Source organism: Myotis daubentonii, chromosome 9 (genome assembly GCF_963259705.1).
Source record: "Myotis daubentonii chromosome 9, mMyoDau2.1, whole genome shotgun sequence".
In the NCBI taxonomy this organism is placed as follows: Eukaryota; Metazoa; Chordata; class Mammalia; order Chiroptera; family Vespertilionidae; genus Myotis; species Myotis daubentonii.
In genome coordinates, this window is record NC_081848.1 from 45,646,403 (window position 1) to 45,668,983 (window position 22,581).

The window sequence follows — 22,581 nt, forward strand, 5'->3', positions numbered from 1 at the left end:
TAATCCACTGCTTAAAAATCTTCAATGTCTCCCCACAAATTTGATGATAAGGCTCAAATTTCTTGGCATAGCATTCAATAAAGTTAAATTTAGACCTTATCTAAATTCATTTCCATTTTATTTCTTTCCATTTCCTAAGCATCCAAAGTGTTCTGGTTTGAATGATAAACTATATCCTAACATTCCATGCTTAAATTTTGCTAGATTACTTGCTAATCCCAAAATACTACGTATACTTCAATACTATCTTGGCTTTGCTCAATTTATTTTTCTTATTTGAAAGTCACTCTGTCATATACTCATCTTGATAAGTCTTTTTTAAACTCTAAGGTAGAATGTCATTTTCTTTAAAGAGTACTGTGTATTCCAGAGTTCAGGGTAAGTGTTGTCATTAAATTCCCTGACCCAGGCACAGGATGCTTAATTTGCTATCCCAAAGCTATTACTAATTAACTGAAAGTGAAATCCAGGTTTTTCTAACTCAGACTCATATCTGTTTAGCTAAAACAAAATCCTTTATCAAGGCTAACAAACAATGGATCAGTGACTTATTTTCTCATTTATTTGTTTTTGTGTTTGTTTGCTTCACCCCCTTCCCATCTGTTTCTGACTTGAGGCCTCTACAGCTCCTGTTTCTTGTAATTTCTGCTAGCCCAGTATTTCAGCCATCTCCCAGGTAAAGAATGAGAGGGTTGTATGGAATGACTTATACTGTCTCTTTCAAAGGAGAAGGTGGTTTGGTTACAAGTACCATTCAGACTTACCCCAAACCTCCTCCACTTCATTATTTTTGCCTGTGGTTCTGGGGAAGCAAAAAGGAGACAGAATACAGGAAATTATTAGAAGTACAATAATGTTAAAGCACAGGAAGAGAAGTCCATCTCAAGGTTTTCTTTCAGTCTTACAGTGAGCCTTTTTCAATGAAAGAAACAAAGCAGCCTTATACTACAAAAAGCATACTACATCAAGATACGCCACACGATACCACCTCTTACCGATCACTCCCAGTTTCTCTTTCCTTGTTGATGACAGTAGTTTCCATTACCTGTTCCACATGCCTTAGTTTCCAGGATCTGATGATTGATGCTCTCACTGCTGTTTCTGCTATTTCCTCATCCCACTCTGGGCGGCCATTTGGCACCAAGTACGTACAGCACCCATTGTTGCCTCTGGCTGTTTAAAAAACAGGCCCCTTTAGATTATAACTTGAACCCAGTGCCCAAATAATTAGGATGAATCACCTAGGAAGGCCAACAAGGTCTGCTTTTTCACTTCCTTCTCACTTCCATGCTTGCTTCTCTAGAGATGGCCTAGGATCGAATATTTTTAGATGAAAACAGGGGCTGAGACACAGAATAAAATACTATTAATCATTTGGATAATCCTCTCCCTGATGTCCTGAAGAGGGATGTCAGGAAAAAGCTGTATTTAGAAGAGTTCTAGATTTTCTGAGACTGTTTCATCATTTTTTTGTTCTGAAATGTTTTTCCTGAAATGTCCAATTTAACTTTTTTTGGGAGGGGGGGTGACACATAGTGTTATCTCTAAACCTGAATATTTCAAGTGTACAGACTCTAACTATAGTTAAACATTTCTATTTGTTAATTTTTATTAAGTTTATTGGGGTGATATTGTTACAGAGCACCAGAATAAATCAAGCAATGCTCAGAGAGTTTGGAGTCACACTTTATTCACTGTGGTGGGCTTAGAGAAAATGAATTTAAATTCTAAGCAGAGCTACAAGCGGAACTTCCCTTTTTATTAAAGATCCAGCCCTATCTGTGCTTAGTGGTTATCTCACTGGTGGCCTTGAAAACTACATAGTTCTATCCAATTAAAAAATACAGCTGGCATGGCATTGAGAGTATGGACATATCTAGTCTCTGGCCTACAAGGTCAGACAGCTAAGTTTATCTTCCTCATTATTCAAGCAGGCTAGAGCAGGCTAGAAAGCAAAGTTATTTTTTTAGTATAAGAGGCCATCTAACAAATAGCAGAGAATTCCAAACAGTAGTTTTACAAAATAGGTGTTAGCCTTCTCAATATTGGTTAATAAGATTATATAAGTTACAAGTGTACAATTCTAAAACACATCATCTGTATATTGCATTGCGTATTCACCACCCAAAGTCCAGTCTCCTTCTGGCACTATATATTCGACTCCCTTTACCCTCTTCACCCTCCCCCCTCCTTTCCCTCCGGTAACCATACTATTGCCTGTGTCTGTGAGTTTGTCTGTTTATTCAGTTGTTGCTTTCTGTTTTGTGTCCTTTGATGGATGGTTAGATAAAGAAGATGTGGAACATATCTACAATGGAATAGCACTCAATCCTAAGTAAAGAATGAAATACTGCCATTTGCAACAACATGAATGGTCCTTGAGAATATCATGCTAATGGAAATAAATCAGACAGAAAGTGACAAGAATCATTTGTTAAATTTTCTAAAATTCCATTAATCCTTCATCATGTGCCAGGCAATGAACCCTTTGGCACTTAGCATAGGACTTTCTATGCCTCTACTCTAGGTCTTTTAGGTTTATCTTGTACATAAATAGCCAACTGGCATACCAACTCAAACATTTACCCATATTTTTATACCAAAAAAAAAAATCAGCAGTACTATTTGGTTGTCTGTATTTACCTATTTAAATATATTCACCTATTCATTATTTAAATTTATGTGTTAATTTAATTACATTCCTATAAGGAACCAACCAGTTCAATATTATTATAGCCAGTTTATCTAACCAAGATTCAGTATGTTTAGCAGCTTGCCAAAAAATACCGAATTCTGTGCTCTCTACACTGAAAACTGGTGAAATACATCCCTTTCTCTCTTAAGCCAAACCAGTTTGTATACTCGAAAGCTCCTCTTTGTTACTCTCATGGTTTCCCCCATTTTTCATAATGGTCATGACCTGGGGACTTGTGCTAGAACTATTTGTATAATTATCATACCCCTTTACTACATAGGCCAAGTTTGCCACCTATTTTACTTCATGAATGAGGACAGAACCTGGATTTTTTTTAAAAAAAGTAAATTGAAGTGTGATTGGTTATTTTTAAGTTATGTTACTGAACTGAAGAAAAGAAATGGGGTGGGGAAGGGTGGACTAGTGACTTGGAGGAAAAAGGAAGTACCTATTTATCTTTTCCTGATCTGAGACATGGTAAGGTTATTATTGTCTAATTCTCTGTCAAGTCATTATAAACATATTTGTAAAAATGAATGAATATAAAGAGAAGAATTACCTATACTCTAAAGGAGATGTTGAGAGCATCTAGCTTTTCCCTTGCCCACACGGGAACCCACATCCCATGCTGACATTGTCTGGGCTTTGAATGTGGAGTGAACATGCTCCACCACTTTTTCCCCAGACTAGGAAATCACCAAACATCCTCTGTACCACAATGCCCTTCGTCCCTGTGACTACACACAGGCGGAATGCAACAAGACCAGGCTTTGTCACGCAGTAAGCCTAGGATCAGCATGTCTGAAAGGCTTTACCTTACCCCCAATACAGCTCCAGACAAGAAGAAATGTGCAAGGTGCTCATGCCAAGAGAGGGCCCAGAAATGCATAAAATGGTGGCACCCTGTTTTCACCTTATAAACCATAAGCCAGAAGTGCTTAGTCTAGCTGACTTCCCAAAGGAAACACACATAATCTCATAATAATCTCATATCGTGGAGACTCCCAAATCTCAATATGAAACAGGGTTTTAAAAGCCTCCAGGGACCACACAGCCTTGGGGAAAAGCATGGTATAAAACTTCAAATATCTATTCAGGGGAAAATAAAACCCCCAACCATAGCTGGCCTCTAATTGAGGGCAGTCCAGAAAGTAATTCATGTGGTACAGATATGGCACCATTAGGATTAGAAGTTGAAACCTCTCATCCAGTCTTTTTCCTCTTTCACAGAATTATTTTACACCTATTGTACCAAACAGGATTTTAAACATTGACATATAAGCACCTTAATATGATAAAGCAAAGACAAAAGCTTTTATCTTATGATAAACAAGACACATCATCACTTATGGTCTTTAAACATTATTGCACTTTAACTTTCATAATTTGGCAATGAATTCATGATAATTAAAATAAAGCAAAATGCGTATATGTGTGCTATTTTACAGGTGTTTAGTAATTTGTTATTCTGAATTCTCAACTATTACACTCATTAATTTCAAAAGAAAAAAAACTTAATAATAAAAACATTTTTACATAACAAACTTCTGATACTGAGAAATCCTGTTATTAAGAATTTATTTTTGGATAAATTCTTCCTTTGCCTTAGTAGTTTTCTCTTTTAATGTAAATTCTAAAAGTTAAACTTTTGTTTCCTGGAAAGAATTTCTACATCTCTCCTTCTTAATTTTTTTTAATTGCCTTGTCTTTTTCTTTCTTTTCTGTGATATTTTTGCAACTTTATTTTTCTTTCCTTAAATATTTTGCCATAATTCATTCTTTTCTGTTATAAAAGTCAGTTTCTAATTGTCTACTTGCTTCTTTTTTTATAGAAATTCTTTCATTGTTTTATGGGTGAAATATATTATCAGATATTTCTGAAAGATATTGATGCTGAAAATATTTTCCTGCAAAAAATAGTAAAGATGGTGACATTTGACCAATACAGAGGGAAATATAGTCTTGACTTTGTTGTAAAGTAATATACATTCACACTCCATATTCATATTATTATGCACATAATAATACTAAACCTATTTTCAGTTATATGATAGGAAAAACAACTTTTGTTTTTTAAAAATATTTTTTATTGACTTCAGAGAGGAAGAAAGAGGGAGAGAGAAACAGAAACCTCAATGATGAGAGAGAATCATTGATCAGCTGCCTCCTGCACACCCCACATTAAGGATGAGCCCACAACCTGGGCATGTGCCCCAACCAGGAATGGAACCGTGACCTCCTGGTCTATGCTCAACCACTGAGCCAGGCTGACCAGACAACAACTTTCTAATTCCTCTTATCAATTGGACCTCTTATCCATTTCATTTCTTCCCTTCTAAGTCCACTCATATATGTGGAGAAATAGTCTTTAATAGACATCATGGCATGTTTTTGTACCCCCCCTAGCTGATATTAAGAACTATATATAGATAAACAGATTTCATTTCACCTTTCACACCTATAAGTTCTTACATCATAATATTTATAAACATGTATACTTGCTTAATATAGTTTTTAATTAGAAAAACAGACAAAAAATACTTTAAGCAAGCATATTTCAAAGATTTTCTACCTTAAGAAACTTGGAGTATGTCTGCCATCTGCTAGTTTATTGTTTATGCCATTTAAATAATATATTACCTAATGCTAGTAATCTTGAAACAAAGCATACTTCAAGAGGAAGGCTTGCCTCCAGGCTTTTCACTTATTGTAACTCTCTGCTTAGGAATGAAGCTGTACTTCCTGTACTTTCAATAATCGACAATTTACTATGGGTAGAAGCTCTGTGGTATAGAGCTAGTTTTGTTTTATCTTATGTGCTTTAGTGAATGATTCCATTTGCTGCAAAAGAAAAATCTGGATCTGTTGGGTTTCTGCCCATTCTAGCTGCCTGTTCTAGAAGAAAGATGTACCATTACCAGATTCCTTCTCACTGTTTTCACTTTCCAATATATCCTTCACTCACTTCGACAAACCCAGGGGATATTAAATTGTCATGTTCTCTGCTTCCTTCCCCCAAATCCCTTCACTATTGAAAACATTCAATCCAGTCTTCTATGTGTCCTTAGGCTTGATCAAGATCCACTAAAAAAAATTTTTACAACTTTAAGGAAAACTGTATTTCTATTGAGGTAGAGGGGAAACATTGCATTTAACAGTGCAATGTTTCAAATGAACATATTATACAAATGTATTAAATAAACTATATTTTAGTAAGTTTCTAGTACAGATGATTCTGAAATTATTTATTAAACACTTTTAAGAAAGCTTTGAGACCTATACATGTTACATACAGGTAAAGTTACAGCAAAAGTAAAAAAACCTGAAATTGAAGTGTTCTGAGAAGTTAGATACAATTCCAGGCTTATACTTCAATAGATATCAGACACAGTTCATATATTTATTCTAAAAAATTGTTAAAATTTGAGGATAATTATTAAGGTTACTTTCTCCCTGCTAAAATATATTTTAAAATACAGATGTAGTTTCAACAAAGCTAAATTCACCTCCTCTCCTATCAGAGACCTATGGGACATTTATCTAGGAGCCACAAAGAAATATTCATTCCCCTTTTGCTTGGAAAATCCCCAGAGAAACCAGTAAGTGTTGTTAAATAAGGTTCCCAACCAGTACTGTGCACTTTTTCTGAGCAATATCATCATGAGTGGAAATTTTTAAAACATCTGGCATCAGGGTGAATTTGGGTAACAAAAGAAAAATATTTAAGATGCACAGAAAATGTGCAACTAAATAGGAGGAATTTGAGTCAGAGGGTAGTTGGTCAAGGAAAACTTGTAATATGTCACTCTTTAGACTTCTGAAAACAAAGAGCATGGCAAACTGCCTTCAAAAGGGAGAAGAAGAAGGGAGAAATGTTAAATGCAGTTTAGGTAGTGGAGGAAGGAGACTGCATGATGCTGATGTGACCAGGAGAAGGGGATAACGTTACAGGCAAGTGCATTTCCATACCATAATAGAAACACTTCTTTGCTCTTGATAGATAGAAAACTCTTTCTTTGGAAAAGACTATGACAATGAATTAGTATAAGAGTTTGGAGGAATCCCAGTGACCATGTAGTCCAACTTCTTATATCATGCATGACACATGTTATCTTCCTTTGCTGCATACAACTGATGGTATTTTTTATATTACTGGGCATTTCTATCTGCATGAATCAACAACATTCCTTGAACCCAAATCTACATTTCTATAACTTCTCCTATTCACCAGATGTACTCCCTTAGCATGTGCGAAATAATAGAAGAGGCAGTTATTTGCATCTAATGTGTGTACTCATCCCAATTATAAATATCTCCAACTTCATTCTTTTAATCTTTAGTTTAAGATTTCAGATATCTTGTAACTATGCTTGCCTTCCTCTGACGCACTCTTATTTTTCAATATGCACACTAATTTCTAAAGGCATTTCTATATAACTGAGAAGAATAACCAAAAAGAAGGTTTTGAAAATCATTTACTCATTACACAACATCTTTCTTATAGCAGTCACTATTTAAAGTGCAAAATATATAGCAGTGAACAAAATAACAGAAATTCCTGGAGGGACCAGAGGCAATACTAATTGCAGTGAAGGAAAATGTGGAAAGGGAGATTTTATACCAAGATTGGCAGAGGCCTGGGGTTACAATTTTAAACTGGGAGGTAAGCTTTGCTTTGGGGTTGACACTGAGTCGAGACTGGGAACTGTTGAAGATATGTGCCATGGTATTATCTGGGATAGCACAATCATGCATTGGAAATAGCAAGTGGAAATGCCCTGAATTGCACACATGTTTACTGAGATTGAGAAACCTCCAGTATGTATGAATAGACTGAGAAGGTCAGAGTTTGAATAGGGGGAGACTCATTCAGAGATTTAAAATGGTCTTAATAGTGTCGGATGTTGTGGCTTTTGCTCTGAGAGAGATGTAAGACTACTGGAGGTTTAAGGAGTGCATAGACATGGTTTTACTTACATTTACTTTACAAAGCACAATAAGGGTAACAATATTAACAATACTGTGCTTGTACTATATATTTTGTTTGTTATGTTCAAAGCTGCGGTGAAAATCTCCATGGTTTACTCCACTTAGAGTTTACAGCATATGACAGTTGAATAAATTGCTTTATAAAGTCAGTGCTAATATTTTCCTGCTTGTGTCTCTTTTATATGTTGATATTATTTATAAAGCATTATTTTAAAAGTTTTCTACTGCTTAAAAATAATGGTTTAAAGAAAACCACTTATATAGAAAACCTAAGCTAAATCACCCCCCCTCCCCCATCCCAAATAAAATAGAGAAAGAGAGAAAAGAGAAGCAATCAGAATTGAAATGTTGGAAAAGTTTATTCTATAGAATAATTGTTGAAAATACTATAAAATATACAATATTATGCTGTGGTAAGATGATTGATCATGAATGATCCAAGTTCATGATCTCGAACAAACAACATCCAAGGAAAAACTTTTAGAAACATAGGATAAAGAAGATTTTTATCCAAAAAAAAAAAAAAGTTTATGAAGTCTTATTATTTTTATTAAAAAAAAAAAGCTTTCAGGCTAAATTCTTGTCCCAGAATATAGTAGAAATATGGAAAGTTAAGTGTTATCAAAATAATTAATTAATGAAGATTCCATCTTATCCAATATAAATTTTCATAGTCACTTGGGGGCTAAAAATAATACACCAAAAGAAGACACAAAATTTATAAATCTTTAGAGATATAGGCCATGCTTATCTACATAGTGATTTGGGAAAATTAATAGAAACTATGAGAATTAATTAGAGCTCAATAATGTCATTGGTAAAATGTAAATACTAAAATCTTTCCTGTTTACCAGCAAGAAACAAAAAAGATATAATGCAAAGTGCACAAGGCCATGTTTTTTAAAAATTTATTTTTATTGTTGAAAGTCTTATAGTTTTTCCCTTTTTTCCTCATTAACCCCTTCTAGCCTGCACCCACCCCCTGTCCCAGCATAGCCATGTGATATTTTTAAGTTGTACTCAGTATAAAATTTTTTAAAAAAAAATCCTCACTCATAGATATGCTTAGAGAGAGGAAGGGAGAGAAAAGGAAACATCTATGTGAGAGAGAACATTGTTCGGTTACTTCTGTATGTGCCCCGACTGGAGGTCAAACCCAGAACCCAGGTAGTTACCCTGATAGGGAACCAAACCAGCAACCTTTCAGTGCACAGGATGATGCTCAACCAACTGAACGATGCTCAACCAACTAAGCCACTCTGGCTGGGCAGTATATTCATTTTTGATTTACTAAATCTTCTGTCCTTGATTATTCTGACTTGGAAAATCCAGACTTGCCAGGTTAAGACTTGTAGATAGATCTTCCTCAGCCACATAATATCTGTGTGCAATCAGTAAGTGGTCACAAAATTTGATTGGCTATAATCCGGTGTACACATCTGAAAGGACTTACTGGAAGAAGGAAAATTATGTGAGGAATTAATGGAACCAGTGTTATTTAAACAAGGTCCATAATTTGGAAATTGGTCAAGAGGGCAAAAGCAAGTATTAATGACTGGACTTGGAATTTAAGCAGGTACATAAGAAAGAGTTTATAATACAGTATAAAAGTAAGACAGACCATGGCTTTGTTACTATGTTTGCACTATGTTTACATTCTTTTGATTCAGTTACACACTCAAGACCTCTAAGTCGAATCAAAGAACTCAGTCTGGGTGTAAAAAGATAATTTCTCTCCTGAAATTATTATTTACTAGAGACCCGATGCACAAAATCCATGCAAGAGTAGGCCTTCCTTCCCTTGACTACTGGCACCAGCTTCCATCTGGCACCTGGGATTGGGGTTCCCTTGCAGCTCCAGCTTTGTCCAGAAGATCATCTGGAAGGATGTCCGGAAGGATGTCTGATATAATTAGCATATTACGCTTTTATTATTAAAGATAGTATGCAAAAATACTTACTTTATTCATCTTTTATTTTCAGCTAAAAATAAAACCACTACTATCTTCTTGTATAGTACATCTTTCTTAGTCGGAAAGGTATCATGCTTTGCAATTGACCATTATGCATGGAGCCAACAGTACCAGCCTGACACCAAGATACTTCATCCTCAATTGGATTCCTGGGCTGGAAGCCTCACACATCTGGATCTCCCTGCCATTCTGCTTCATGTACATCATTGCTCTCGTGGGGAATTGTGGTCTCATCTACCTCATCATCCATGAGGAGGCCCTACACCGACCCATGTATTACTTCCTAGCCTTGCTGTCACTTACAGATGTTAGTGGGTGTACTTCATTTGTCCCCAATATGTTAGGTATCTTTTGGTTTAGTCTCAAAGAGATTGACTTTGATGCCTGCCTTGTGCAGATGTTTTTCATCCACATGCTGACAGGCATGGAGTCTGGGGTTCTCATGCTTATGGCCCTGGATCGCTATGTGGCCATTTGCTACCCTCTACGCTATTCCACCATCCTCACCAACACCACAATTACCAAGGTTGGGCTTGCCACCTTCTCTCGAAGTGTGTTAGTCATGATCCCATTTACATTCTTGATCAAGAGTCTTCCTTTCTGCAGGGGCAACCTCATCCACCACACCTACTGTGACCATATGTCTGTGGCCAAATTATCCTGTGGTAACATCAAGATTAATGCTATTTATGGTCTCATAGCTGCCATATTGATTGGGGGGTTTGATATGTTCTGGATCTCCATGTCTTACACTATGATTATTCGTGCTGTAGTCAATCTGTCATCTGCAGATGCTCGACACAAAGCCTTCAGCACGTGTACATCACACATATGTGCTATTGTCATCACCTATGTCCCAGCCTTCTTCAACTTCTTCACTCACCGCTTCGGAGGACGCACCATACCACACCATGTCCACATTTTCATAGCCAATCTCTACCTGTTGTTGCCTCCCACCTTGAATCCAATTGTCTATGGAGTGAAGACCAAGCAGATCCGTGAAGGAGTTATCAAATTGTTCTTTAGAGAGAAAGATATATTGAGTATGAGATAAAACTATGAGGGCAGAATTCTGAATTTAGCATAAAGATAAAGAAAAAAGTTATAGTAGAAGAAGAGCATATGCAAAATTAGACCATCACAAGATCAGGATAAAATACATTAATATTCTGTTATAAAATCATGCAATTTTTAACCTAAGACCTCTAATTAGATAGAAAAAAACATTAAATAGACAGGAAATAATTATATTTTTTGCACAGTTTGACTTTAGTTAAAACCTGTGAAATGGACACAGAGTAGAATAGTTAGGATATTCAGCTTCAAGCGAACTCCTAATGATTCAAGCACTGTGGTCTAGGCAGTGTGGGGGATAAAGAAGGTCAGATAGCTTAGGGAGTCACCAGGAGATTGGGAAAGGCACATAAGCAAACTGTTCCTATGTGTTACAGGAAAGCAAGAAACACTTCCCCAGAATGTCTGTGCTGGATTCCAGAGGTCCTTTTAATTTCATATTTATGTGAAATTTGTATAACTTTAGAAACAACTCCTTGTCTGCTCATTTTATCTCTGGCAACTGTTACCTAGGTAATTAGTTGTATTCCTATGAATATACTACTGAACATACAAATTAAGCTGGAGGAAATAAGAACACTGGAGTTTATCATAATCTGGTAGGCATTCCCTGAAGTGAATATGAAGCAGAAAGACATTTCGAAAGACATTGTGGATACTATTTGGCAGCTGTTTGTGGGAAGGATCTATAAATAGTAGAAAGGAGACTTGAAGAAAATCTAATGTAATTCATCAATCAAGGATGCCTGAGTTTCAGTGCTTTACTTAACTTTAATACAGAAGGAGAAACAGTTGAGTGCTCAGGAACAATGGAAAAGGAATACTTTATTTACATTTCTGGATATAACAAAGAAAACAATGGAATGATAAATGTGGTATGCAAAAATAGTAAGATAGAATGAAAAGTGAGAAAAAATAAGAGCATATCTGACAGGAAATTGGAGTAACACAATGTGATCAGGTGTGGATACAAATGCATATGTAGGTAGAAATATTAAGTTATATTGATTGAGTATATTCTTATCTGCTATTATGAAAATATATTTTAATATCATATTACATAGTTAAATAATTATAAAATTTATTAATCATACCATGTATTTTTATAATTTTCATATATTTTAAAGCAAAACCTGTGTTTAACTAAATATTTAGCCCAACTGGCATGGCTTAGTGGTTGAGCATCGACCTATGAACCAAAAGGTCAGTGTTTAATTCCCAGTCAGGGCACATGCTTGGGTTGCGGGCTCAATCCCCACAGATGGCCATGCAGGAGGTAGCCAATCAATGATTGTCTCTCATCATCGATGTTTCTATCTTTCTTTTTCTCTCACCCTTCCTCTCTGAAATCAATAAAAATATACATATTTTAAAAATATTTAGATGAGTGGATAAAAAGCTGTGGTACATAGATACTTTTCAAAAGAAGACATAGGAAGGCCAAGAGACATATGAAAACATGCTCAAAGTCACTAATCATCCAAGAGATGCAAATCAAAACGACAATGAGGTACCATCTCACATCTGTCAGAATGGCTATCATCAACAAATCAACAAATAACAAGTTCTGGCGAAGATGTGGAGAAAAAGGAAAACTCATGCACTGCTGGTGGGAATGCAGACTGGTGCAGCCACTGTGGAGAACAGTATGGAGCAGTGATGGCGAACCTATGACACGCGTGTCAGGGGTGACACGCAAACTCATTTTTTTGGTTGATTTTTCTTTGTTAAATGGTATTTAAATATATAAAATAAATATAAAAAATGTACATCTTTGTTTTACTATGGTTGCAAATATCAAAAAATTTCTATATGTGACACGGCACCAGAGGTAAGTTAGGGTTTTTCAAAATGCTGACACACAGAGCTCAAAAGGTTCGCCATCACTGGCTATGGAGTTTCCTCAAAAAACAAAAAATGGAACTTCCATTTGACCCAGTGATCCCACTTCTAGGAATATATCCCAAGAAATCAGAAACACCAATCAGAAAGGATATATGCACCCCTATGTTCATAGCAGCACAATTCACCATAGCTAAGATCTGGAAACAGCCTAAGTGCCCATCAGTAGATGAATGGATTAGAAAACTGTGGTACATCTACATGATGGAATACTATGCTGCTGTAAAAAGGAAGGAACTCTTACCATTTGCAACGTCATGGATGGAACTGGAGAGCATTATGCTAAGTGAAATAAGCCAGTCAATAAAGGAAAAATACCACATGATCTCACTCATTCATGGACAATAGAGACCATTATAAACTTTTGAACAATAATAGATACAGAGGCAGAGCTGCCTCAAACAGATTGTCAAACTGCAGCGGGAAGGCCGGGGAGGGTTGGGGGGCAGGAGGTAGGGGGGTAAGAGATCAACTAAAGGACTTGTATGCATGCATATAAGCATAACCAATGGACATAAGACACGGGGTGGTAGGGGAGGCTAGGGGACTGTCTAGGGCGGGGGGATAAAATGGATACATATGTAATACCCTTTGTAATACTTTAAGCAATAAAAAAAAGAAAAGAAAAAAAAAAAAGATTTGGAATCAGCCTAAGTGCCCATCAGCATATGAGTGGGTTAAAAAACTTTGGCACATCTATGCAATGGAATACTATGCTGCAGTAAAAAGGGATTAAGGAAAAAAAATCCTCATAGACACAGATAGCACTATGGTGATCACAAGAAGGAAAGGAGGTTGAGGGGAGGTAGAAGGAGGGTGAGGTGGTAAACAGTTATAAAAGAAGCCTTGACTTATGGTTCTCAACACACAATACAATATGCAGATGATGTATTATATAACTGTACACCTGGAGCCTATATAATTTTATTATTCAACTAGAGGCCCGGTGCACAAAAATTTGTGCACTCGGGGCGGGGGGGGGGGGTCCCTCAGCCCGGCCTGTTCCCTCTCACAGTCTGGGACCCCTCGGAGGATGACCACCTGCTGGCTTAGGCCTGCTCCCCAGGGGATTGGGCCTAAGCTGGTAATCAGACAACCCTCTGGCAGCCCGGCAGCCCTCGGGGGATGCCCACTTGCCAGCGGGGAGCAGACCTAAGCTGCAGTCAGACATCCTGAGCGCTGCTGAGGAGGCAGAAGAGGCTCCCACCACCACCGCTGTACTGGCAGCCATCAGCCTGGCTTGTGGCTGAGCAGAGCTCCTCCCATGTGAGAGTGCCCTGACCACCAGAGGGCAGCTCCTGCATTGAACGTCTGTCCCCTGGTGGTCAGTGTGTGTCATAGTGACCAGTCATTCCCAGTCTTTCTGCTGTTAGGTATGTTTATATTACCCTTTGACTATATAGGATAGAGGCCTGGTGCATGGGTGGGGGCCAGCTGGTTTGCCCTGAAGGGTGTCCAGGATCAGGGTGGGGGTCCTGCTTGGGTGTCTGGCCAGCCTGGGTGAGGGGTTGATGGCTGTTTTCAGGCTGCCTGCACCCCCTTTAGGATGGGGGTCCCCACTGGGGTGCCTGGCCAGTCTGGATGAGGGGCTGATGGCTGTTTTCAGGCTGGCCAAGCTGGCGACTGAAGCTCCCAGCCACTCCTTTTCTTTTTCTCTTTTTATTCTGGGATTTATTTACCTTCTGTAATTGAAACTTTGTTGCCGCTCCAGCTCTGAGGCCACAGCCTGCTGAAAGCAGATATCTGGGGTTTGTTTAGCTTCTATAATTGCAACTTGTTGCTTAGAGTGGAGCTCAGAGCCTGGCTGCAGCAGGGAGGAAGCTTGCCTTCCTCCATCACTGGAGCAAGCAAGCCTCCTGCTCCCTTCAGTTGTAGGGCTGCAGGCCGCCATCTTTGTTGGGTTAACTTGCATATCCTGCTGATTAGCCAATGGGAAGCGTAGCGGAGGTATGGTTAATTACCATGTTTGTCTATTATTAGATTAGATGTCACCCTAACAAATTGATTAACAATTAAAAAGTAAAATAGAGAACCAAGATGGCAGCATAGGTTAACACCGGAGTTTGCTGCTTTGAACAACTACTTCAAAAGTGAAACCAAAAAACGGAAGGGACATCACCCAGAACCACAGGAACGCTGGCTGAGTGGAAGTCCTACAACTAGGAGGAAAGAGAAACGCACAGGGACACTCAGAGGAGGCGCAGTGCTGAAGTCAAATTCTGAGGTGCGGAGTGCGCGGAGCGGGCTGGCGGTGGAGGGCGCGGTTGTTGTTTTCAATCGGGAGGGAGTCGCAGACTCTGAGCTCCAGATACAGGTGAGTCTTTAGGGACCCAGACTCAAACGGGAGAAGCGGGACTGTCTGGCTTCGGTCAGAGCGAGTGCAGCTTTCTCTCCGAGCTCTGCAGCGGGTGCTGGGACTCAGAGAGGCAGAGCCCCTGGGGACAGGACTGAGAGCCACCATAACTGCTCTCTCCGGCCCACGCTGTTGATCCTGTTCGACCCGCCCTGCCCAAGCCCTGCACGCAGGCATTTGCCGGATAGCCTCAGGCAAAGGCTAGATTAGCACCTCCCTAGAGGACAGAAGTTCTCTCACTGCTGACACAGCTGATTCTCATAGCCACTTGGCCTGGAGGTCAAACTCTCCCTGGGATTAGCTACAACAATCAAGGTTTAACTATAAGACTGCGAACAAAGACCACTAGGGGGTGCACCAAGGAAGCATAACAAAATGCGGAGACAAAGAAACAGGACAAAATTGTCAATGGAAGATATAGAGTTCAGAACCACACTTTTAAGGTCTCTCAAGAACTGTTTAGAAGCTGCCGATAAACTTAATGAGATCTACACGAAAACTAATAAGACCCTCGATCTTATATTGGGGAACCAACTAGAAATTAAGCATACACGGGCTGAAATAACGAATATTATACAGACGCCCGACAGCAGACCAGAGGAGCGCAAGAATCAAGTCAATGATTTGAAATGCGAGGAAGCAAAAAACATCCAACCGGAAAAGCAAAATGAAAAAAGAATCCAAAAATGCGAGGATAGTGTAAGGAGCCTCTGGGACAGCTTCAAGCATACCAACATCAGAATTATAGGGGTGCCAGAAGATGAGAGAGAGCAAGATATTGAAAACCTATTTGAAGAAATAATGACAGAAAACTTCCCCCACCTGGTGAAAGAAATGGACTTACAGGTCCAAGAAGCGCGGAGAACCCCAAACAAAAGGAATCCAAAGAGGACCACACCAAGACACATCATAATTAAAATGCCAAGAGCAAAAGATAAAGAGAGAATCTTAAAAACAGCAAGAGAAAGAAACTCAGTTACCTACAAGGGAATACCCATACGACTGTCAGCTGATTTCTCAACAGAAACTTTGCAGGCCAGAAGGGAATGGCAAGAAATATTCAAAGTGATGAATACCAAGAACCTACAACCACGATTACTTTATCCAGCAAAGCTAGCATTCAGAATTGAAGGTCAGATAAAGAGCTTCACACATAAGGAAAAGCTAAAGGAGTTCATCACCACCAAACCAGGATTATATGAAATGCTGAAAGGTATCCTTTAAGAAGAGGAAGAGGAAGAAAAAGGTAAAGATACAAATTATGAACAACAAATATGCATCTATCAACAAGTGAATCTAAGAATCAAGTGAATAAATAATCTGATGAACAGAATGAACTGTTGATTATAATAGAATCAGGGACATAGAAAGGGAATGGACTGACTATTCTTGTGGGGGAAAGGGGTGTGGGAGATGTGGGAAGAGACTGGACAAAAATCGTGCACCTATGGATGAGGACAGTGGGTGGGGAGTGAGGGCGGAGGGTGGGGCGGGAACTGGGAGGAGGGGAGTTTTGGGGGGAAAAAAAAGAGGAACATATGTAATAATCTGAACAATAAAGATTTAATTTAAAAAAAAGTAAAATAAAATTATTTAGATTATAAAATGCCTCCCTACAGGATAGATTATAAATGTATAATCAGTACATTTGCTATCTCTTGGAATTGTGTTTTGGATTTGGTAGATTTTGTTCATCAGGTATTCTCACTTAAACCACACGAAGGCAGTAGCAAACAAATTAAGAAATTATTTTTCCTAAACTGCTTCATATATGATGTCATTAAGCTTTTATTCCAAACTATGGGGTTACTGTAATGATCTTTATTTCATAGATGAAGAATATGAGCTACAAAAATAGGAAGATTGCATTGGTATCAGAACATTAAGATTATAATTTAAATATCATATGTTAATAGGCTTATGCTGTGTGGAAGGAGTGTTGGGAGCAACAATAACAGCATAAGCAACAAGGTACAACTGGAACATAAACTTAAAAATATGGAGAAATAAAATGTAAAAAATAAAATTTATTTGAGTAACAATCTCCAATTAATTTTGTCATCTTCCTCATTGCAAACTGAGAAATGGATTTGATTGGGGGTGGGGGGGAACACACAACTTTAAAAACGAAGACTCACAACTGAATTAGAGCAAGCAAGCCAGAATCATTGAGAAATTTAAAAATAATTATAAGGTAGATGAGAAGGAAAGAAAATTCTACTCACTATTCACGGGAAGAGAGAGAATAAAGGGGAGAGAAAAGGAAAGAATAGGAGAGGTAAGGACTGGGAAAATGGTGTAAGACACTTCATTTCAAATTTCCTCTCCTTCCCTAGAAATCAAGGCAGAGCTCAGCGGGCCTGGCGGAAATGCCCAAACCTCCCACACCCACCTCTCACCATTTGATTAGCTCTAGAACCAATCAAGGTATCAAGTACAAAGAACTCATGCCAATATTTCAATTTAGTTAAAGCATATTTTCTTTCAAACTATGAGATATTAATATTTCCAAAGCAAAGGAAGTGGAAGGAAATTACAAGGTAATAAATACCAAGGCTAGTGACATTATCTTGTTCCCGCGGAATCTCTAGAACCATTTGGACAACCATTTCAGACTGGTCATATGTGTAGATGTACAGAGATATGGCAAATGAAACAACAAAACAAAACCATACAAATGGAAGGACACAAAGTACAGTGAGCATTCTATACAACCCTCTCCAAGGTCTCCATAACACTTGTGTTTTATGCTTTACTAAGTGACAATATTAAGTCAAAATATATAATTGGAATCTCATCTCACACCCTGAGTTCTGTCTCATCAGTGAATAGCAAATTTACTTGTCCTTGAAATTAAAAAAACAAAAACAAAAAACCATAGACATGGCTTGTCTTTCAAAACAAAAACAAAACCTAAAACTATTTCCAAACAAGTTTTATAGAAAAACTAACAAGATTGCACAAGAATGGCTTTTGTAGGATGAGAATCAGAGATGAGAATTTTGAATTTAACATTTTTATATTAGAGATCAGAAATCAAAGTGCTTTAGTCAATAGAAAAGTGGTTTGATATTGGTCTGAGATTCTCCCTTGATTCCTTTGAAGCGATTAATATCTGTAGAAACTATGCATACTTATCTATATTTTGGATGATTTTATGTTGGACTGTCACAGCACAGATTTGTTTTTCCAACTAATCCTATGTTTATGCACCCAAATACACTCTATACCACACATAACAGTAGCGAATAAAGAGTTTGTAGGCAAATGTGTATGGGTTTGAGGGTGCAAGGTGGTGCCAGGAGGTGGAGAGGTGCTATGCAGGAAGAGTTGTGTGTGAAGTAGAGCATTTTCCTAAGTACATTTAACATTAATATTTTTATTGTTTTGATTTTTACTCCTGCTTAAAAAGCTGATAAATATAGAAATAATCTCAGAAGTCCCAAGGGATCTTTACTCTCACAAGAGCCTCCTGAGGGCATCTACTATGGAGATCCAATCCGGTGTAGACACTCACATCTGGAAAAATCCTCAAAGGGTATAGAAATGCTATGCAGAGTGGAACCTGGTTGTTGTAGAACTCTTTGATGCTCTGGAGTCTCAGCCATGCCTATGAGTCTGGTCTTTGCTGAAACTGAGGTGAGTTTAGATGATTTCCCAAAACTTGTACTTTCTCCAAATGTAAATAAAGCTTGTAGTACAAGAAATACAAGTGTTTGAGATGTGGTTGATTGGAAGCTCAGTAATTCTCCTTAACTCCAGCCAGAATAGATGACCATTTGTGGGACTAAGAAGAAAAGCAGAGTTCCCCTCATTGTAAAGTAAATTACCTCATAATTTAATGAACATAAAAATGTCTAGACAATAGTAGACTCTAACAACTTGGAAAAAAGAGGGTTTTTCCTGAATTAATGAATATCAATATTAACCAGAATAGCTTCTGGTAGAAATGTTCTTTGTGAACAAGTAATAGAAGATTAGACTTGAATCCCAGAGAGATTTCTGGAAGGGGCTTCCCTATAAAAATCTTTCCATAGAACTCTGTGTATGTGGATAAGTCCAGGAATAGGATGGCAACTATCTCACAGATAGGTTCTCTCTTACAGACAGGTTCTCTCTCACGGACAAGTTCTCTTTCACAGACAGGCATTCTCGATGTAGAGAGCTCTCTTACTAAAGACTAACTTTCTGTGACTTTATGCATTTGTTCTATCTCCTCCCTAATATATTATTAAAAATAAGCCTTCTCCTATGCCATCATGATTTGTTTAAGCTAGTTATGTTCGGTTTATGCAGTTATATCTCAAAATTAGAATCAGTAAGTTAGGACAACAGGTATACATTGATAAAACCCGTGGCTTCAAAGTCAAAATCATCTGGATTTGAATCATGGCTGTACCAACTTTTACTATTTGTGGACTTAGGCATTTTATTGATTCACCCTGGATTTACATTTCCTCATGTATAAAATGAGGATAAAAGCATATGTCCATGGCATTTTTGTAAGTTTGAATACATGATTAAATATTAGCTCCATAAATGTAGAGGGTTTTGTCTGTTTGGCTCAGTAATGTATTCCTAGAAACTAGAAGGATACCTAGTATGTGAAAGACAATCAATAAAGATCTGTTAAATAAGTTTTAGCACATAACATGGCAATTGTTATTTATTATTATAATAGATCATATACATAGACTACCTACTAGATTCCAGGTACCATTTGGAGGATTAACTCTCACTGAATCATTCTAACACCTCTATAATATGTATTTTTATCACCCCCTCCCTTTAAAAGTCACAAAATTATAAAAAGGACTACCAAGCTTGTTCAAGTCCATCCAGCTAGTTAGTATTAGAAACTCATGGAGTCTGCATGTCCATGTCTGTATAAACAAGCATGCACTAAAGCTCTGCTCTCATATTCTCAGAGAGCAGGCACTCATCTGTTTTGTTTTCCTTCTTTGGAATATGCTCTAATCACAGAATTCATGTGCCTCTTTGAGAAAGAACTGGCGGGGAAGGGGTAAAGAGAGATCATTTACTGAAGAGGGGGGTTGGGAGGTGGTGGGGACTGGCCTGGAGTTTATCTGCTCGTTGTTTCGTTGTGATTTGAGTGTGGATCAATGGTTTAATTAAATGGTGTTGAAGTTTGAAAGAACCTGGGGTTTTCCATGCTGGATGATCAGTTTGAGTTTACCAGCCAGTCCTGCAAAGACAAAACTTCTTCCTCCTCTGACAGCTGAATATCCTGGCCTTTTCTTTTCAGTCTTGTGGCTCCAGTGCCCTCTGGCTGTCTTAGAAGGAGGTAGACATCAGAGGGGGCATCTCAGCTTTTTTCACTTTCTGCAGAAGTTCCGGTGTCCATGTGCTTAGTTACCGAGACCAGCAGGAGCCCTTCAGGGATTGAACTGGACAAGATGTCCCCGGGTTTCATTCCAGGGTTGAGACATTTACAATGTTTGCCGTCTAAAATGTGAGAATATATTTTAGTCTCTTGGAGTCCCTAGTAACTAGCATTTGCTTTCTAAAGTTCACTTCTCAATCACCCCATGTAACTGCAATTTTCAAAATCTCATACTACCTTTCCCACCAGAAAGTACACAATGGCACTGGAGTTACAGCAGGGTTGAGCAGCTTCATTTGAATTTTCTTGATATATTAATAAAGGTAAGTTTGATCACATGGGGTGCTTTATACTGTGGTAGAAAATATTAATAGTAGTAGTAATAGCAGTAGTATTACAGCTAATGTTTATTGAGTATTCATCATATACTCTGCACAATTTTAGCACATTACATAACTGGCTTTATTGAATAATCTAAAAATTTTCTAAGTTTGGCACAATTATTAACCCCATTTTAGATTGAGAAAACTGAGCCACAAAATGGCTTAAAAAATGTCAGTATCACATACTAGGTAACAAGTTGGAATGTACAGTTTGAAAATGTGACTCCAGGGCAACTAGATCACTTCACATTCAAAATGTTATTAGTGGGATTTTCTGTGGTTGTTCGTTTGTTTTGCATTTAGTTTCCAAGTCCTCTACTCACTTTTGAATCACTTCTTTGTCCAGCAAACTTCCACTTTTAAAGGAAGTAAAATGCCCACCTCCTGTCAGCCATTATGTGGGGAGCCAACCGCTCCAGCCTGACTCCCAAATTCTTTATCTTGAATGGTGTTCCTGGGCTGGAAGCCGCACACATCTGGATCTCCCTGCCATTCTGCTTCATGTACATCATTGCTGTCGTGGGGAACTGTGGGCTCATCTACCTCATCAGCCATGAGGAGGCCCTGCACCGGCCTATGTACTACTTCCTGGCCCTGCTCTCCTTCACAGATGTCACTCTGTGCACCACCACTGTCCCCAATATGCTGTGCATATTCTGGTTCAACCTCAAGGAGATTGACTTTAATGCCTGCCTGGCTCAGATGTTTTTTGTGCACATGCTGACGGGGATGGAGTCTGGGGTGCTTATGCTCATGGCTCTGGACCGTTATGTGGCCATCTGCTACCCTTTACGCTATTCCACCATCCTCACCAACCCTGTCATTGCCAAGGCCGGTCTTGCCACCTTTCTGAGGGGGGTGATGCTCGTCATCCCATTCACATTCCTCACCAAGCGCCTGCCCTATTGCCGGGGCAACTTCATTCCCCATACCTACTGTGACCACATGTCTGTGGCCAAGGTGTCCTGTGGCAATTTCAAGGTCAATGCTATTTATGGTCTGGTGGTTGCTCTCCTTATCGGTGTGTTTGACATCTGCTGTATTTCCCTGTCTTACTCTATGATACTGCGAGCTGTCGTGAGCCTGTCATCCGCAGATGCTCGTCACAAGGCCTTCAGCACCTGTACATCGCATATCTGTGCCATTGTGATCACCTATGTCCCAGCTTTCTTCACTTTCTTCACTCACCGTTTTGGGGGACACACTATTCCCCACCACATACACATCATTGTGGCCAACCTTTATCTGCTACTGCCCCCGACAATGAACCCAATTGTTTATGGAGTCAAAACCAAACAGATTCGGGAGGGTGTCATCAAATTTTTGTTTGGAGACAAGGTTGTCTTTACCCAAGACAACTAAATCATAAAGCAGACATATTGCTGGGGTATTGGGGATAAAATAGAGGAGAAATTTGTAAAAGATGTGAGAAAAAATGGTATTAAAAGCATGAGTCCTCATGTATAGAGTCTGAAGCATTTGTGAGTATATATTATGAAATGTTTCTTTTGTGTAAAAATCTGCCAAAGAAGAGAATGCAGAAGAAAGAGATAACATATCTATTCCTCGTAAATTTTATGTTTTACATAGGGATGTATAGACTCATATGTCTAGTGAGAACAGACAGGAAACAAAATGAGAGTTGCAGGCCTGGTGGTAGTGTATGCATTGCCTATAAGAAGAGGACATTGTGGTGATGTGGAGCAAACATGTCCTCTACACAAAGGACAAATTCTATTCCATTCAAGCATTTGAGCACATGGTTGCCATGGGATACCATAGGCCCAGTGTTGCAAAATTTTTCAATATTGTTAAGACAAACTAGACCTAGATGTTTTGTGAAATCTTCCAATTTTAATTATTGGCTA

At 38.4% G+C, this 22,581-nt stretch overlaps 2 protein-coding genes across 2 annotated transcripts; both read left to right on the forward strand.

The window, feature by feature from the left end:
- Nucleotides 1–9,748: 9,748 nt before the first annotated feature.
- On the forward strand, nt 9,749–10,711 carry LOC132242165 (olfactory receptor 52N2-like). The gene has a single exon (XM_059711079.1). It carries the CDS (start codon nt 9,749–9,751, stop codon nt 10,709–10,711), a length of 963 nt encoding a protein of 320 aa, XP_059567062.1.
- A 10,398-nt stretch (nt 10,712–21,109) lies between these two features.
- On the forward strand, nt 21,110–22,075 carry LOC132242166 (olfactory receptor 52N2). The gene has a single exon (XM_059711080.1). The coding sequence runs from the start codon at nt 21,110–21,112 to the stop codon at nt 22,073–22,075; it is 966 nt and encodes a 321-aa protein (XP_059567063.1).
- The last annotated feature ends 506 nt before the right edge of the window (nt 22,076–22,581 follow it).

Coding starts and splice junctions, on each gene's coding strand:
- LOC132242165 (XM_059711079.1), top strand. CDS start 9,749: ATGCATGGAGCCAACAGTACCAGCCTGACACCAAGATACTTCATCCTC.
- LOC132242166 (XM_059711080.1), top strand. CDS start 21,110: ATGTGGGGAGCCAACCGCTCCAGCCTGACTCCCAAATTCTTTATCTTG.